General features: G+C 37.3%; 1 protein-coding gene across 3 annotated transcripts in view; it reads right to left on the reverse strand.

The window, feature by feature from the left end:
- iqsec3a (IQ motif and Sec7 domain ArfGEF 3a) overlaps window positions 1-13,952 on the reverse strand; it is a 134,666-nt gene extending 120,714 nt beyond the window's left edge. For all 3 annotated transcript variants that reach the window (XM_038288414.1, XM_038288412.1, XM_038288413.1), the window contains exon 1: window positions 13,176-13,952. In XM_038288414.1, coding sequence (XP_038144342.1) covers window positions 13,176-13,771 — 596 coding nt within the window. In that variant the 5' untranslated portion in view covers window positions 13,772-13,952. The remainder of the gene's footprint in view (window positions 1-13,175) is intronic.

Here is a 13,952-nt window from a genome sequence, read left to right on the forward strand (position 1 = left end):
TTCATAGGTTAATTGCCATCCCTAAATGTTCCTTACTGTAGGTGTGAGTATGTGTGCATGGTTGTATGTTTCTATGGATGGATGGATGGATGCAGAGTAAAGGGAAAAACAGTGACACAGATGGTGAGGTAAAGAATAGAAGCAAGGCTTTCTCAGACATTAAGTTTCACGGTCTATAAAACATTAATCATACATGAAAGTCATCACAGGGATCAGATGTTGCAGTGTAATTTGTGCTTGCACTCTTGAACCATAACTATACACGAGTACTTGTGAAATACATAAGCAGCTTAAATCATAGTGTGTGCAGTATTTACATATCACATTTCACTCCTTGAAGATCAACAGTGTCGTAGCCAAATGTAACAAGATGTTAGGCGCTGACACTGGTTACTGTGAACATTTTAATACTGTTGTAGACCCCTGCAATTTTGCTGGGGGATGATAAAAATGGGAGAACTAGGAGGGAATGTTTTTGAGGTGTAACAAAGATTTTCTTACACATATGCTCTAGGATCTATTGAGCTAAGTCCATATCAGATATACTGACCTGCTGGACCGATATCATCCCTGTTCATCTGTTCAGATGATAAATAAAAGGAAGTCAGTGCGTGCATCCAATACCGAAAAAAACGGGTGCACCATTCTAAAGAAAATAAATTAAATATGGATTACCAGCTTGGTACATATATTTAAGCTTTAAAATATGTATCAAAACAATTATAGGTGTATATGAATGATATATTTATATATATATATATATATATAGTTGCATATTCATGCAAGTTAGGATCTAAGATTGTCCATTTATCTTCTAATTAGTGTGGTGGCCAAGTGGTTAGGGCATTGTGCTTGGCATACCAAGGTTCTGGGTTCAAGCCCCACTCACACAAACTGCCACTCTGGCTCCCTGAGCAAGACCTTTGACCCCACACTGCCGCACAATGGCAGCCCACTGCTCCCCAAGGGGATGGGTTAAATACAGGAAGTTAATTTCTCCAGTGTGAGATCAATAATGTTCAATTATTATTTTGAAGGATTTTAATGCGATAAAAAATGTTATGAAATTTATCAGCAAGATGACTCAGGGTAAATCTCTTATCAGGACTGCTTTAGGCATTTTGCTTGCTAAAGAAAAATCGCAGTAGGGTGCACAACTCAAATAAAATTGATGCAGAGAGAGGTTTCATTTTTATGATGTGTTTACAACATGCATCACAAAGTGTGATCCGATTGCCTCACGCAGCATGAGTCAACGATGGCATTCTCATTTGCAACCACCACCATGAAATATGCAGATTACATATGAATGACACACTGTTCTGATTGCTCGTTAGGCCTGCTGCTGATTTGCATGCAGATGAAACAAAATAAGGGCAGAAATTAAATAAATTAACTTTTAGCCATGCAGAAAGTAACACAGTGTACAGATAATGTAACATGTCTAACCACACATGCCTAAATATCCAGAGACGTAAATGCAGTGTGTCCAAGAAAAAAAATGTGATTTCTGAATGACATCAGTGTCTTTTTCTGCAGCAATAGTTTGGCAGCCCTGTTTAAAGGAAAGTATATTTTAAAACCCTATTTGACATTTTGATCGACTGAAAATTATACAGGCAAGACATTCTGGGAATAAGCTGTTTGCAGTTTAGCTGTGTGGTAAGTAGGACAACATTTGGGTCCCTCAGCCTCTTGGGGCTTTGCTGGCCAGTTATTCTGAGTTTCTGTAATCTGTCCAATTATTTGGCCTGTCTGTCACACTGTGGCATGGAGGTGCAACATTACCTGCCTACAATGAAACAATACTCTTAACGAGTTTTTAAAACTTTTAGTGGGATGCAAAATATTGAGCTCATTAATGTCCAACCTCAAGATAGTAAAGATTTTGCAGGAACTTAGAGATAGAGGATTAGTGCTGATTAAATAATGTGAATAAAGTTATTAAAATGCAGAGCATTCTGAGCAGTAAAGCATGGTTAAATTTTTGCAATAAATGTAATTTAATCCAAGTGTATACAAATACATTTGTGCATAACAGCACAGTTAAAGCATCAAAAGCCTTGTGGCAAGCCATTTATTATATTGTCTGGTCTGTTTTTATTTGATAGTAGTTTTATCCTCTTTCAGAGCCTCTGCAGATACAGCTAGATTAGATCATGACCAAAAACTCTAAGAAAAAGATTTTTTTTTTTTGAGCCAAAACAGTTTAAACTATTTTATACACTTCAGTACAATTTATATGTCCTTTTAACACTTTCGGAACAGAAGAAAACACAACTTGCACTACATAAATATGTGTGAACATATACAGAGTTGTATAACAGATAGCTGGGACCGTCTCTTTTTGCATTCCCTGTGCACGAAGGCGGCTAATATTAAAGCTGAGAATCAGGAATCACCCAGCAGCTACATCCGCAGAGAAATGAGGCAATTTAAAAGCACTAGCCACCAAATGTGATATTCATAATTTGGGTCCTAGCGGCAGCAGCCCAGTCATAACTGAGAGCGTGTGGTTCGCAGGCCGACAGAAGGGGAAAGGAAGCTAAGGAAGGACCAAAGCTTTGCAGGACAAGAATGCCTGGAAGATTGTTTATGCTCCGAGTGTACAATCCCCCAATGTACTTTTGCCCCATTTACAAAAAGTAAATTGCACCATGTAGATTATTCCATACTTATTTAGGGGTCACAGTTTTAAGAAAGGAGTCTTCTCCTATAGCCTATAAATCATTAAAGAACAAAACAGATTTAATTTGTTTGTTTTCTGTAAGAAAAAAATACATTAAATCTTTTTTCCTTTCTAACATTAATCGGTGGAAATGTGTTTTGAAGCCCATTGATTTAAACAATATTGCTGCCAAACACAAAGGACATTTTAATTTCCTATAAGGAACATTTCTTTCTCCTTTAGAGACATGTTAAAGAAAATAGCAGTAGACATTATCAAGTTTAAAAAAAGAGACAATATTTCTGTTGCTAATTGTACAGGTTATAAGAGCAGATTATTTTATCATGTTTGATTGTTGTAGTTTTAAAAAGCCAAAGTATTTGAGTTACTGTGCACGGTTTTGGTTTACACCAGTGGAAGTTCTCACACTGTTTTCTTTATGCTCTTGGATCAAATCAAATCACAAAAATAAATTTTTTGTGATTGACTGCACTTGCATAAAAATAACATGAAAGACAGCATGTTCAGGTTACAACTGGTAAGTTTATTTTTTTATCTGGTGCTCATACTCTCCTAAGCCTGCCCTTGTTAACTGCCCTGCCAGAAATACAGAAACAACCACTGTTTTTCACTTCAATAAGAGTAACTAAGAGTAAAAGCAGACCTGGCCTTGCTAGGCATCCTTCATTCTTCATTTTTTATTTTATTTTTTATTTTTTTCCCTCCCCCCACACAGCCACATTGTTCTACACTTTGCACTGTCACATTATCTGTATTTGGCATGACTGAGTGCCTTTAGCTAATTTAGTTGTATATATTGTTATTATTATTATTGTGTGTTTGCTTATTTATACTGTTTTTTATTTGACCTTTTGCACGGGAGCTGCAATGGAAATTTCGTTGAATTCTGTTCAGTGACAATAAAATGCTATCTATCTTCTGCTGCTTGAAAAATAAGAGCTCTAGCCCTTCTTCAGCCTTGTTTGTCACTTTGTCAGTTAATTTAAACTTTTATATAGATGCTTTGATAACGGTTCTTATTTATCAGTAGCTGGACAGGAATAAGGGAAAAAAAAGAGAAGGGGGAAGACAATGGTTAAACAGGAAAAGTCAGAACACTATACCAAGGACTGATGTGTTCAGGACTGTAGCCTAAGCATGTTTCCCCAAATCCAACTTACGTAATAAATGACTGTCTGACTAAATGTGGACGGATATCAATAGATATCAGTAGACATTTTCTTTACTTGAAATTCATGTTTCCTTGTTTTCACTAATTTTGACGAAGGTTTTAGAGAAATTCTAAACCATAAATATACTGTATCATGGGGGGAAAAAAAACGAATGCTACAGATTTGAGTTTGAAGAAATTTAATATAAATTAAATATTCTTGCATTAAATAGAATAAATGTCCTTACTGATAATTTGGTGCTCAATATATTTATTTCCCATAGAAGGTTGTAATATTCAATATCTTATTTTTTTTTATTTATGAACTCGTATATGAAATGTTAAAAAAAAAAAAAAAAAAAGAATCTACATTTACACTTTGCCTAGCCCACTGACTTGTGAATAGACAGTTTTGACTATAAAAAATATCTGGACTGCAAAAGCAGAGGTTAAAAACTGACCAGTGTCACCTACAATATATCGAATAAAGAGGTTATTTCCAGACCTCCATAGACCTAATTCAATTATCTGAGCAGAGTCTCATGATCCAGAGTTGTTTACTTCTTTGTTTGTTTTTCTGTATTTGTTTAACTTATCAGTTCTGGGTTAAATATTGTTAGCAAGGTCTTGCCATATACGGAATATATATTTACAAATTGTTTATTTCAGTCATTAGGGTCTTCCCTAATTATTTAATTATTTCAGGTTTAACCTTTGTTTTTTCTTGTGTTCAGTCTCAGTGCAGTTTGGTTTTGAAACGTGTTTTAGTTTTGGTCTTTATCTCCTTAGATAGTAGGTTATTTTGTCTTTTGGTTCCCATCTGTGTTCTCTTTGTTAAATAGTCATCTTCCCACTGTCAAACCAGTAGGTTTCCCTTTATGTTGTTTTCTAATATTCTTAATCACAACACTCAACAAGTTGCCGTCTGTAGTTTCTCCAGCTGCAGCACCCATAATGACATGTTTTATTGGGTCAGGATAATACATGAAAAATATTAAACCATACCATCCTAAAATGTGATTTTCCTTTTCCCTTAGTTTCTATAAAGTGTTTTGAGAGTAGTTTAGTAAAGCAAGCTTTCACTTCTTTTTCGAAAATTCAGCCTATCCTTCCATGTTAAGTAAATTCTTATTCTTTTATTGGTTGGTTGTTGTTTTTCTTTTTTAATTATTTAATATAGTTATCACCTGCTATTTTGACACTTTTTTGCTCACTTCTGGTGCATTTCCAATTTCTAATAATTAGATGTCTGTCACGTTTTGCTCCACTCTGCTATATTTTTTTTATCAATATTTATGATGCAGTCCTGTAGCAGCTAGTATTTGAAGTTAACTAAGTTTGTCACCTGAATGCTATCTACTTATGAGTCAGGCCCATCCCTGCAGAAAACAGACAAAAAAATGAACTAAGATCCTAGATACTGTGTATTTTTATCCTTTTCAAATCAGAAATAATTTGCCAAGTGGACAGAACATATGTGAAACTGTATGTAACAGGAACAGTATCTAGAATCCAACTGCTCTTCTGCAGAACACAATGTTTATATATGCCCAGATTTTTTTAGCATGATTATTTAAGGCTGGTACAAAGTATTACTTACTCAAAATAGACCAATAATAAATTATTTAACATTTTCTAAATAGAAATCTGAAAAAAAATATATTTGTTTTTAGCTTCCCTGTTTCAACACTTTGTAATTGGATCTTAATTTCTGTTTTGAGGTACCTCTATGGCATGTTCCATGTTCCGGCTAAGTTTGACCATCTTCTATGTCACTGCTCAAGAATATCATCCTCACAGAATATTGCTGCCACCGTCGTGTTTCTTAGGTAGGATGTGGAAATTTTTTGTTATTTTTTGGTCTAATCTGACCAAAAACATCTAAGTGCATAAGCTTCTTGTGTCCCCTACAGCTTATGTACTTGGTTGTTTCCTAAACTTGCTGCTTTTGCAAAAAGACCAGATTTTGTGCAATGCACAACTAGCAGTTAGATCTATACCAATTATGCAACGGTGGACTCTAATTAGATGACTCCTGAAGAGGGTTATCAGGGTTCTGAATATATGCTTACCACCTCATTCAGATCTTTATTTTTTTAACCTTAAAAACAACCTAATTTCTGTCCAATACAAAGTTCTGTGCTCTGCTTTGAATAAAATCTCCATAAAACACAATGACCTTTGTGTTTGAAAGATAACAAAATGTGAAAGTCGAGGGGATCTGACAAACAGCATTCCATCTGCTCCTGATCTCCAAGTTATAAAAAATATAATTTTTTTTTTAAATGCCACCTATAAGTAACACATGAGAAATTATGGTTGGGTTTCATTGTAGATCATGACCGTCTTTTTATTGCATTGAGGGGTTGAAATCAAGTTGCCTTTGCACCATTTTGAAGAAAGGCTGCAGGGCTTCTCCACAATTGGTGTTAAAATGTATTTGTTTGTTGAACTCCCCCATCCACCAGCTGCTAATGCACATCTTTTGAAGAATGCACATGCATGCAGCAAAGGAGATGGCACACATTCTGCTTTCTAAGGCGAGTACAAAAAGAAAAAAGGAGCACAAAGGATGCAGAGGGAGTCACAACTAGTGCGGGGGGAAAACAGGCTCGCTGCATGTGCCATGTTACAGTTAGTGTGCATTTCTGCGAGAGCCAGACAACATATCAACAAGAAGTGTAGGAGTTAGCAGCAGCACAGACACATGCGGAGCTCCAAGGGAATGCTGGGATTTCCACCTCAGGCTACAGGGTTACTGCCTATCGTATACTCGCATGCCTCCACTTCTTGTACAATTACTGTCACTTTTCTGAACACATGGCTCAGCTTTTACAAACTAAGTTTTACACTTGGCAGCTCTAAAGCTGTACATAGAAGAGGTGTAAAGGCTCCGGCCCAGTCATCAGATTGGTTATTTGGTTACAGATCCCGATTCAGAAAAAATGGCAAAAACGTACTGACTGAGACTCACGAGGTGGTGCTTGTAACAGCTGATGAAGGGAAAAAATGGGTTTAGGGAGGGGAGAAGGACTGAGATATAATGTGCAAAAAAATGAGAATGATGGAAAATGAGTAGAATGAGATGGAAATAAAGAAGACGGATTGTGGCAATTCCTTTTAGCTCAAACAGAGATGCTGAGAATCCTAGTGAGACTTAATAATGCAACTGGATCACATTAGATGTATTTCCATGTTCATCTTTTTTAGTTTTCACCTGGATCCACCACACAGAGCTTGAGGCAGCCTTGATTTGCATTCTTCAAATTGCAGCATTGCAGAGGATGATGAGCGGTGATGGGCATGATAATTAACATTTACAGCTTTAATAATGCTAAGCTCTTTAAATAACATGAAAAATATCTGACTAGTTAAGAATCATAACGCTTAAATCTTTATAATCATCACGGCAATACCCAAGCCTACATGTGAAATCTGACCTTTAACATTTTGTATAATCCATATAAAATAAATATGGAGAAGCCTTTCCCTTTCAGCGAAAGTCAAAATAAATAATATGCAATTACACTTATGATTCAATTTGCAAATTTCTAGTTTTTGTCTGCTTGAAAGTTTTGTTGTGAAACATTAATTGATGCACATTATCTGACATTAATCAAGTTCTGACATTAAAATGACAATTGAAAGGTTTCCAAATCTTATCAAAAAATGTCTTCTTGATTTCTAAGAGAGAACCTAATCCTCTTCAGCTCTAGGTTTTTCAAGATTTCATGATAAAGTTGTAAATGTGTTGGAGCCCTTTGTTGCATCTAGTTTAGCCGAATAAGTCTAAGAAAAAAAAAATTGATTAAATGCTGCCCTGATCTACGGGTCTTATTGTTTGCAGGACTAACTGCCAGTAAATAAAGCAGTGAGTCCAACAGAATAGTCCTGTCCAACACATCAGATAATGTGGAGCTTAAGGTATTCCATTAGTTTGTCAGCGTGGGACAAGATCTGAACTTATGCCCATTGGTCACATGTGATATCTATTGATGGGTTTATCTTATGATCTTTTTGGTTGACACAGTAGAGTTGATGTATTATTTGAAGTTGTATAAAGGCCATGTTTAGCACAAACTGAGATTTTATGAGTTGGAACAACGTAGGGTTTAGTGCCACTGCTCTTCTGTTATCTCTATACCTAGATCTTCTTCCCAAGCTAATCTAAAATCCGAAGTAGATGGCGTCACTTAACACTGACACAGACACTGATACATTGAGTTCATTGGATGATGTGCCGTATTTACGGCACGGGTGGGACGTATTTACTGAAATGGAAACCATTGTTGGGTGTTTATGGAGAAGTCATCGTGCAATGATTTTTGTAAAAATTGCAAGACAAACCTGTGCATAAAAGGCTTGGAGCACAAGGTTAGTATCGACAGGTGAGTCCTCCTGTGTAGCCATGTTTGTAAGGTCCCAGCAAGGTCCCTCTGATTGTCATCCTACATGTCCTGTCCCAAAAAAACCCTGCTGGCATGTCACTGGTCCGACTTGCTGGTTTTTACTCGACGGATGTATTAGAAGGAGTCTTTCAAACTCAGATCTTGTGAAAATCCAGCTTGCAGCACAAGGTTTTGGTGGATTATTCCTTTGCACAAAATTATTAACCTGCAGGTTTTTCTAAAAATGATTTAGGGTACGTGATATTTTTTCTAAAAGCTGTGCAGATCAAGGAAATGTCTTATTGAAAAACCAATCCTTAAATGTACAGTATTAATGCCTACAATTCAGGCAAAACTCAGTTGATAAATGATAGAGCAAAGTTATGGTTCTTAATTGGGGCTTGAAAGGGACCCGGCATGCCAACCAAAGTATTTTTCTGTATCTGATACTGAATCTTATAGTTGTTTAATACTATGGGGTTTTTGAAAGGCCTGGAGCTTCCTGTTATTAATGGTGATAAAAGCAATGTGGATGGAGGGGGAGGGAAGAGAACTTTTTATTTCCATCTCCACCCAGGCAGGACAGCATTGTTGTAACCAATAAGCTGCAATTGTAATGTTACAAGTTAATATAAGTCCTTGTTAACAATTAATTTTACTGATAATTTTGTCAATGTCCTGAAAAAAGCTATTTTTATTGTATAAGGTGATGTATTGAAAGGTAACTATAAATTTTGGAGGAATAATTATTTCAACTACAATAATCGGTCAAGAGCATTGCAGTACTGCGTTAGTTCTGGAGGTCCTGTGCTAACCGTTGCAATAATTGAATAAAATGTTAATTATACAACTTGGTAAATACTTTCCTAACATTAGCACCTCCTCTTCCATGCTTTTTTTTAATCGGAACAACACTCATTGATTTATTTTCTATATTTCATTGAATTCTTAAAAATAGTGTTAGCTGTATGGCTCTCTTAGGACTTCTCTGATTTCATCTTGTTGTCTTACAGGTTTTATTTAAGTGTTTTCTTCCTTTTTGTAAACATCTGGAAGTTAGCAACCATTTCGCTTAGCAAGAGATATTGAACTCACATTTCTAAAATTTCATGTGTTGAAAAACACTTATTTTATTGCTGCCTTGGCGCCGCACAATGGCAGCCAACTGTCTTCTAAGGGGATGGGTTAAATGCAGAGGTAAATTATATATTATTATTATTTACAAAGGGGAAAAGGCTAGCTACTTTTGCTTAGCTTACATTGGCTTAGACTGTTATCTGCCTGATATAGTAAATGTGATTTATGATTTAAAACAGGTGTCTTCATCGTTTTCCAGGCCAAGGACCCCTAAACTGATGACGAGAAGGAGCGGGGACCGCTAATTATATATACTGTATGAAACAGGTGTTGTGAATGAAATAGTTCCCACCAGAAAGAGCTCCTGTGTCGCTGAATGTGTGCAATGATGCCTGAAAGACATCTTCTGCCTCCATTTATCTGTTTACTACAGTGTGTTGAATTCATGTTAATGTGTAATTTGAAGACATTTCAATTAGTGGAAAAAATTGCAGAGGGAACATTAAAAAAAAAAAAAAAGTCTAATCAACCCTGTCTGAGGACCCCTAGGGTTCGCGGACCCCCTGTTGAAGACCTTCCATTTAAAAACAACCAAGAGTAGAAATCTGTAATAGTGCAAATACACCACTTTTTTCTTTACATGTGCTTCGATAAATTATAATGTTGTTGAATAAGATTGTGTTTTTTTTTTGGTTGTTCTTTTTCTTATAACAAAAGTTTATTAATCAGAAATAAATTATGATTAGCTTATTGAAGAGGTGAGTCTAAAGAAAGAAAGAAAACATCAGTATGAAAACCTGTATACTCTTTTGTACCAAATATGTAGCAATTAGAGATTATTATGGAACATATACAGAGTAAAATAGCTCATAGGCACCAAATATCACAAACTATGTGACACAACACAAGTTTGTTATGCATTTTCTTTCAAATGACAACTTACTTTATAGCTTTGGGAAATGTTTGTAAAACAATTCGAGATCCATTATCCATGTAAAATAAAGGAAAAGAGTTAACAAAGAAAATGTAACATTGAGGAAGCCAGATTGATAATCTCAGAGTACTCTGATCAAATCTGTTCGGGGAAAGGCAGGAAGCTCAGCAGAATCTTCTTGATTGGGCGAAGCAACAGCTAGTGCCCACCTACCAAAGTTAAATTGGAGCCAATCTCAGTAGCAAATGAAATAGCAGCAGACACCATGAGAAACCACAGAAACTTGTGCTTATCAAAGAGGAAATCCTAGCTTCTGACAAAACAGATGAGAGCAGTAGCAATGTGTCCTGCAGCTTTATGTCCTGCATTGAACCATAATGCATCAACATGATTGACTGATATGTTTTAAGTCGGTCTGAAATTGTTGAAAAGGGAACGGGTCAAGATGTACTGTCATGTATTCACCACAAAAGTATAGTTTACCAGAAGGGTTCAAATTAACACACTACCATTAAAAACTTTTTTATATAAAAATTACTTGTTTGTTTTTATTTGCTGTTATACTGAACAGAGGCAGAACTGTGTTAACCAGCTTACATACCATTAAAATGAGATCCTCACTGTGGTGATTCTCCAATGAAGTGAGAATGCAACAACTTTGTTGCCATGGTAAACGCAGTAGAACACAAATGCCTGATTAGTGAGCTTACATTGTGTCCCCACCACCGCAACAGAGGTAAAAAGCATTACTTCCAGTCAGCAGTGACTTACTATCTTGTCATAACGGGATCAGTGCTTTATGTGGAAATGATAAAGCTTCATCGCATCTCCTGGATTTCATGTCCCACTGCTTTTATATTTATGCAATGCTCTGTGGGACGTTTTCACTTCTCTCATCTCTCTGTCATATTGTTCATCATCCACAAGAGCTGTCAAGTTGCATTTTGTAGAAAAAAAATGTAGAGAATCCCCTTTCTGACATTTATTTTGCACCGCACCAGTAACACCTTTTTTTTTTCTATCATCCTACTAATCTTGCTTATGTGTCCTATTTCTGACCCTTGCTCTTTAGAAATTCAATTCAATAACAATAAATCGAGGTGGATTACCGGAAACAATAGAAATGTGGCTGAGTGAAAAAGATGTGGCTCGGAGCACAGCGTGATGTTGGTGAGTGTGGGTTTGTGGCTCTGGCTGAGGCAATTCATATGACCTTGATGGAGGCAAAGAACATTCTGCAGCATGGATAATTCTGAAGCACATACACAGCAATCAAAAATCCTGCTTAGCTTAATGTTTAGAAAAGCACAATCTGATCAGATTAAAAAAAGCATGCATATTTTGATTAGCAGCAGTAAACATTTAATCTATTTCACTATGCAGGATGGTGTGGATCTACATTATTGTATTAATTTTTGAATGCATGTTTTAGAGCAACTAGATTTTATGTAAGGATGGGGATCTAAAAACATAATATTAAAGGATTCTCTTAGTTTTCCTTGAGTGCTTCTTTTCTAAGCATTTTTTTTGTAGTTAATTGGTTTGTCTTTATTGCTTCCTGCAGTAAATAAGCTGACCCTGTGATGTTTGGCATTTTACTTTGGGTAAAAATGAGCGCATAATGATGACAGAAAGTGCATTTAAACTCATTGCATGTTTAGTAGTTCTGACTAGGTTCTGAGGGAACACATTAACAACTAATGTATTTCTGTCTGAGCTTTCATTCCTGTTAGGCACTTACAGTTTCTCTGGAAAATGTCTTTCTCCTAATGAGGTATAAGTCACTGCAGTCTGTACAATACAGATTATTAAACGCCAGTGTTGTGACAATGCCATTTTTTGGCCCCAATACAGATACCCGATACCTGGCTTTGCAGTATTGGCCAATACCATACCGATACCATCTGTTAGAAATGAATGTGTGTGTGTGTGTGTGTATATAAAGAACTGCATACTACTCGGATGTAAAATAATTGCCATCATGGCTTGTCAAGCTTCTGCCTACCTTTGTGAAGCAGGAAAAAGACTAATACAAAGTGAATCCATTAGAACTTTTTATTGGCTACCTAGAATGGGTGACAATAGTTGAATAAACTTTTGGCTCTCGAAATGGTATTTGTGCCCCTTTTTTTGGAGCTCGCTGATACCGATACCACCATTTTAGTGCAGTATTAGGGCCCGTCTGATACTGGTATCGGTATCGGTGCAACACTATTAAACGCCCAAGAAAAATTGCTTGATTTATATATATATACATTTTTTTTTTTTGCAGAAGTCTGCTTGCAATGTTATCTATTTCTTTGATCACCTGCAAAACTATTGGCTAAACAGCTGCATGAGAGATTAATTGGATTTCAAATAATTTCTAGTCCACTGTTGTGCTCTCAGAGAAAGGAGGGCTTAAGAAAACTGTTCTTTATACCACATCAATAAGAGGAGCAGTCTTATTTACCTGCAAGGGTTTTTTTTTTTCGTTTTTTTTTCCTGAATTTATAATTCACTTGTAAATACTTTGTGTTAGATTTCACAATTAGTATTGTGCATTATTTAACCGTTTCCATAAAGACGTTTGAGAATATTAGGTTTTGTGATTAAAAGGTAGAAAAAAAACAATTTTATTGCAAACCTACAACTTTATTATATTCTGCACATAAGCAGCTTTTTATGTGTTCAAAATGTATACCTTCACATAATAGTTTAAAGGATGCCTTGACTGAATGTTTTAGATATCATCAAGCTGTATAACAAAGAAAAAAAAATTAGAATCAGGCTTTTTGGGTCAGGAAGCCCGTTTTTTGTATTATGAGTCTTGCACTGCATTGATGTTATGTCACCTGCTGTGCTCAGTTTAGGGGGATTTACTCTGAAAAATCAGGTATGCGTGCGCATCAGTATAGAGCAAACATTTCCCTTAAATAAGACACAAAAAGCACTTACTCTGCTTTCCTGGCCAATCCAACGGAGCGACACAGAGTGCTTGGAGTCTGTGGAACCAGAGACTTGCAGCAGGCGCTCCTCTTGTCCTCCTCGGTGGACTCGGAGCCGGCTTTCACTTTGGGCGACTGCGGCGAGGTGGGGACGAGCTGCAGCTGCTGAGGGTGGTGGGAAGACGGCGCAGGAGGAGTTGGATGCTGCTGCTGCTGCTGAGGTTGGGCTGCAGGATGGAGGATTTGCTGTTGCTGAGCAGCAGGCTGCTGCTGAGGCGGCGGCAGCTGCTGGCCGAGGTGAGACGCAGTCTTGGTGGCGCTCACCGGGTGCTGATGGAGGTGGGCCGGCGCTTGGGGACTGACGCTCCGGTGCGTCGGGTGGTGATGGTGGTGTTGGTGGTGCTGATGATGCTGAGAGGGCTGCTGGACGTAGAGATGGGGGTCCCGCAACTGTCGGTTCTCCCCGATCAGATCTTCCACCTTTCGCTCGAGCTCGTCGATGCGTTGGCGCTGCGTCTGGATCAGGCTCTGCTGGTTCTGGACGATGGTGGTGAGTTCCTTCAGGTACAGAACGGCTTTCATTGGATTATCCAGCAGGCTCTCCATCACTAAGAGTAGGCTGGCTGTGTTTTTTTCCTGCGGCTTACTCTTCAGCTGGTTCTGAAGCAGTGTGGTCGTTGGGCCTCTGGACTGTGTGCAGTCTGTTCTGGGTGCTGGAACGACAGTCTCACGCCCCTCAGCTCCTGTGATGGGGTAGTCTCTCTCTCTCTCTCTCTCTCTCTCTCTC

The sequence above is a fragment of the Cyprinodon tularosa genome, unplaced genomic scaffold (genome assembly GCF_016077235.1).
Source record: "Cyprinodon tularosa strain WSP-4 unplaced genomic scaffold, ASM1607723v1 ctg255, whole genome shotgun sequence".
Lineage (NCBI taxonomy): Eukaryota > Metazoa > Chordata > Actinopteri > Cyprinodontiformes > Cyprinodontidae > Cyprinodon > Cyprinodon tularosa.